The sequence below is a fragment of the Chrysochloris asiatica genome, unplaced genomic scaffold (genome assembly GCF_000296735.1).
Source record: "Chrysochloris asiatica unplaced genomic scaffold, ChrAsi1.0 scaffold00597, whole genome shotgun sequence".
In the NCBI taxonomy this organism is placed as follows: domain Eukaryota; kingdom Metazoa; phylum Chordata; class Mammalia; order Afrosoricida; family Chrysochloridae; genus Chrysochloris; species Chrysochloris asiatica.
In genome coordinates, this window is record NW_006409115.1 from 20,921 (window position 1) to 26,825 (window position 5,905).

The 5,905-nt window shown below is 34.9% G+C and overlaps 1 protein-coding gene across 1 annotated transcript; it reads left to right on the top strand.

Moving 5' to 3' along the window:
- Positions 1-2,765: 2,765 nt before the first annotated feature.
- On the top strand, positions 2,766-3,698 carry LOC102823964 (olfactory receptor 5W2-like). The gene has a single exon (XM_006877776.1). The coding sequence runs from the start codon at positions 2,766-2,768 to the stop codon at positions 3,696-3,698; it is 933 nt and encodes a 310-aa protein (XP_006877838.1).
- The last annotated feature ends 2,207 nt before the right edge of the window (positions 3,699-5,905 follow it).

Consider the following 5,905-nt stretch of genomic DNA (forward strand, 5'->3'; position numbering starts at 1 on the left):
AACATTATTGATGTGAAGTGTCGTCGAGTTGGTTCCGACTCTTAGCAACCCTGTATAGGGTTTCTGAGGATGCCTGGTGAGCTTAACCTGCCCACCAAGGGGATGCTACTTTGCAGTCCAACGCATTAACCCACAGTGCCACACCAAGACTCCACATGCAACATAGCTTCTATTTTAAAATGTCATTTTATGTAAACATTTCACATTTGTGTGTGTGTGTGTGTGTGTGTGTGTGTGTGTGAAAGAGAGAGCGAGAGAGAAAAAGAGAGACAGACATTATGGTATGGTTGGGAAAGCTTCATAGCATCAGCCAAAATAAGGTCAGGGGCAGACTGTGGAACATACCATCAGTTGCTCATATGCAAATTCAGACTGAAATGAAAAAATAAAAACAAGTCCATGAAATACAAAATATGATCTGAATATATCCTACCTGAATTTAGAAATCATCTCAAGAACAGATTTGATGTAATTGACACTAAGGACTGAAGACCAGAAGAGTTATGTGATGGCATCAAGAACATCATACAGGATGAAAGCAAAATGTCATTAAGAAGATAAGAAAGAAAGAAATGATCAAATTGGATGTCTGAAACTTGTTTTCCAGAACAGAGATGCTAAAGAAAATGGAAGAAATGAGGAGGTAAATGAGTTGAACAAAAATTTCAAAGGGCAGTTCAAGAAGACAAAACCAAATATTACATGAAATGCATAAAGATCTGGAGTTAGAAACCAAAAGAGAAGAACACACTCAGAATTTTCAGGCTGAAAGAACTGAACAAAAAATTCAATTCCCAATATGAAACAGTGAAGGATTATTTTAGCAAAATTTTAAATGATGCAAAAAGTATTAAAGAAGATGAAGGGAAGATACAGAATCAATATACCAAAAATTCTTTTTCTAGAAACTGTTGGGAGAAACAAATATGTGCAGGAAAAATAATTTAAGACAGAATCATTGAACAGAAAATCTACCTGAGTTTCATTAGACACATGATTTGTGTGTAGTTCCATAAGACACATGAGGAGTGTGTAGTTTCAAAATCATAAGACAGAGCATTAAACTCAATTCTGTTGCTTCCTGGACATTGATCACATTCAATGAAATGTCCAGCTTTATTTAAGTTGTTGCAGTATTCACAGGGGAATATACAGAATTAGAAAGCTAATTAATCACATGTTTCCATAACAAAGAAAAAAAATGAAGCCAGAGACTTTAGGGATTTAATCCCAAATGTCACTAAAGGAAAATAAAAAGTGGTCTGCCTAATGTTAACCTACCAAAAATCAGAACAGCAATACATGCTCATCTCAGGTAGGATTCTAAATTGCTAAATTAAAGAAATACTGTTATTTTGAAAATGAGGGATCGACTATTGAAGGACTTGTAAGTGAATTGTTTTGTATCTATTCAGTTAATCAAACTGTAAATTATGAGTCAAATCATAATATTTTACAAAGTGTGAATTTGACTAACCTCATTTGCATGAGTAAAGTTGTTGTTTTTGTTAAGTGCTATAGATGTTTTACTAACTTATATTTTAACAAAAATTCATTACTGGTCAACTGGTATCACTATATGTGTGAATTAAAGATTGGTGGAGTGTTATTACAACTAAAAGAGAGGTATCACATTTAAAATACCAGCATATATTAATTAAATTCATATTGACCACATACTATAATCCCTAAGTACAGAATGCAATAAAAATCAGACAACCATTCACATTTCAATAGTTACATGATTGCATAGAGATTTGCATAGACACACACAAAATTGATCAAAGTAGAATTCTGAAAAATTTTTTATTCTTCTTACCATTTTATGTTTTAGGGAAAATTCTATTTAAAAGTCAAAATAGACAAATATTAATGCATTAAATTATGTTTTTCCCCAATTTGTGTCATTTCCTTTTGGTTTGTCAATAGATTTATCCTTTGGAATCAGGTTAGTCATATAACTGGGTTGCAAATACTTTTCAAAAAACAGATAAAGTATGACAGAAAAGATGCATACAATACGTTTCATTCCTTTTTAGTTATTGACTTAACACAAATAATATCACAGATAAAAGCTGTAGCATAATGACTTTTACTTATTAGTTTATATGTAATGTTATTCATTGTTGCTGACACTAATAAATGTGATTACTTTTTTTGTCCAATAGGGTATTTTTGCATCTATCAGATGTTTAGGCCTGCATGTGCTGGCTTGTCTCTCATTGTTGTTGTTGTTGTTATGTGCCATCGAGTCGGTTCCGACCCATAGCGACCCTGTATAGGGTTTCCGAGGGTGTAAATCTTTACGGGAGTAGAAAGCCTCATCTTTCTCCCGCGAAGCAGCTGGTAGTTTCGAACCGCTGACCTTAAGGTTCGCAGCCCGATTGGTAACCACTACGCTACCAGAGCTTCCTTGTAGCTCATTATATATATATAAATAATTTTGAATGTGACATGAGCTTTAGGTGTATTCAAATCTGTTGTCTGAAATTAAACAGGAGAGGCCAATAAAAATGGCAAGAATAGCAAATAGATTTAGGATCAGTTTTTGAACGTCCTGTTGCGGGCATTACCTTCTCAATAACATAACAATGCTTCATTAACAGTTATATTTATCTGTGGACAAAGACATTTCTGAGTTTAAAAATCAAGGACAGAGACTGCAATGTATAGATAGAAAGTATCTGGATGTCCAGCTGAGTTAAACCCTGACCTGTCATTTTCTTGATCATTTTTGTAGCTGTTTAGAATACCAACATAGAAGAATGGATGGAAAAAATTGCTCCTCTGTGACTGAATTCCGGTTTTTGGGGATTACTAATAATCCTGTGATCAAGGTGACCATATTCACCATGTTTCTGATTGTGTATCTCATTATTATTATAGCAAATCTTGGGATGATTATTTTAATCAGAAAGGATCCCCAACTCCAAACACCGATGTACTTTTTCCTCAGTCATCTCTCTTTCTGTGACCTCTGCTACTCTACAGCAATTGGACCCAAGATGCTCATGGACCTCTTTGCCAGGAACAAATCAATTCCCTTCGTTGGTTGTGCTATTCAATTCTTCACCTTTTGTACCTTTGGAGATTCTGAGTGTCTCCTGCTGGCAGTGATGGCCTTTGATAGGTACAAGGCCATTAGCAACCCCTTGCTTTATACAGTCAACATGTCCAGCAAAGTGTGTTCTATGCTCATGGCAGGGGTTTACCTGGTTGGCATTACTGATGCATTGGTACATACGACATTAACTTTCCGCTTGTGTTTTTGTGGCTCAAATGAAATCAATCACTTCTTCTGTGATTTACCTCCACTTTTCCTTCTTTCCTGCTCTGATATTCAGGTCAATGAGCTGGCATTATTCACTTTTTTTGGCTGTATTGAGCTGAGTAGCATTTCAGGAGTTCTTGTGTCTTACTGTTACATCATCTTCTCAGTCTTAAATATCCACTCTACTGAAGGAAGGTTGAAAGCTTTCTCCACCTGTACCTCCCACTTAACTGTTGTTGCAATTTTACAGGGAACTGTACTCTTTATGTATTTCCGCCCAAGTTCTTCCTATTCTCTAGACCAGGACAAAATAAACTCATTGTTTTATACTCTTGTCATTCCCATGTTAAACCCTCTTATTTATAGTCTACGAAATAAGGATGTGAAAGAGGCTTTGGAAAAATTGAAAAATAAAATGTTATTATAAAGAGTAATACACACACAATAAACAGCTGTTTCCATAAAATCATAAAGTATTATGCATTGTGGTATAAAATTAGACCTTGATTACTTCTGTAAAATCCCAACTACCCTAACATTAGCTGTTTTCCTAAATACACTTTAGTTTCTGATGTGCCTTTAACTTAAACACAATACTCTTTAATTTTATAAATGTTCTATCTTCTTCTCTATCTGACACAAGCTCATTGGTTCAATGTTTCATTCATGTGATAGCTACATTATTTTAGGAATTATTGATAGTTTATTTGGGAGTCCTGGTAAAATGCTGTAGGATAAGCAATAAACTACTAAACACAAGATCTGCAGTTCAAACCCACCAGTTGCTCCTTGAAAACTCTATACAGGGTTATAGGAATCTGAATAGACTCCATGAAACTTAACAGCAACCACTTTGTTATTTTAGGTACTAAATTTGCTAAATATTCAAACAATTCATGAAAAAATTTTCAAATATCATGAAGTGGAAGATGTAGGTGCTTTGATTTAATATAAAATGTCTGCATCTACTGTGGAGTCCTAGTGTGGCACTGTAGGCTTATGCGCCGGACTACAAGATTGGTTTGAACCACAAGGTTGATGGTTCAGGTTCACCAGAAACCCTATGCAGGCTCGCTATGAGTCAGGACTGACTCAATGGCACTTGATGACAACAGTAACATCTAATGTACAAAGAAGAAAAACTTATTTGAAATGGGGGCATATAGTTTCTGATTTAATAAACAGAGATGCTAAAAGGAGCAAGGAAAGTCTTGTATGCACAGAGATTTCCAATCAGTAATCATGAAGTCGATCTATTTACGCCTTTTTAGAAGAGATTAAGCTACAAGCTATTAGATATTTAAAACAAACAAACAAACAAACAAACAAACAAACAAACAAACAAAAAACACAGTACCTTACAAGGACCACCTTTGTGCTATAATTCTGAGCAATTCCATTCTTTCTGTTGTGAAGATTTCCTTTCTTCTTCCTCTTCATCCCAAATTGTTGTTGTTGTTAAGTGCTGCTGAGTCGATTCCAACCCATAGCAACCCTGTATAGGGTTTCCAAGGAGCAGCTGGTGAGCTTGAACCACTGACCTTGCAGTTCAAACGACTTTGCAGTTTGATGCATTAGCCCACAGTGCCACACCAGGACTTTGGAAAAATTCCCCTAGTGTATGTTCATGAGCCACAAGTCATCCTTTACCTAGCTCTCTGTTAACAAAGCATTACCATGCCTGAAAGAATGAGGATTCTGTGATGAAGATGATGAGTGCATCTTCCCTGTTATAACAAGTACCTGAACTGTGTCCGTGACACAGAGTAGGAAAACATTTATAAAAATAACTTCCTGATAAGATGATGAGTGCATTCTCCCTGTTATAACAAGTACCTGAACTGTGTCCATGACACAGGGTAGGAAAACATTTATAAAAATAACTTCCTGATAAGATTTGTTTGTTTTTTTTTAGGGATGTTTACCTGTCAGTGAAAGCAAAACTAACTGTGGAAATATTACATGTCTTGAATATATTTTTACTTTTTGTAAGGAAGTTCATACTCATATGGTTGTTGCTATGAGAGGTAATATATCCATAAAGATATACATATTTATTATGTGGAAATTAAAAAGTACTCATGTAGGTTATCTTTGAAGTTCACCTTCTTCTTCTGTCTAAGTTATAGGTTGTTGATGTCTAAAAACCACAATAATACAAAACAAAAACAGCTTTTTCAGCTTGTTCAGAAGCCAGGAATACAGTCCTATATTTGAAAATCAGCCAAAATCAAGGACACTCTTAGTTATACATTATATAGAATTGTAGAAGCTAAAAGCCAGTGATTGTCTAGGCAATATAGCTGTCATTGCAATATGTCCTTTTATGAAAGTATTTCACAATTATGGCAAATCTTAAGTACAATTTGGACTTTACTAAGTGGTAATTCTTTGTGTCACACTGTGATATATTTGGTAAAGGTAAGATGGTGGGAAATATATATGAAGAAGGATTGGATAGGGGTTTGCTCTTCCACCATATTTTATCAATTCATCCACATTCTTGGAAATGGTGCTTATAAGCACTAAGATGGCTTCAAAGTGTTGTTTCCATGTATCAATATCCTTTGGAAAGTTATTTAGCTTATGCAAATTAAAAAATATATATATAGTCATCTAGGCTCAGATATGAAC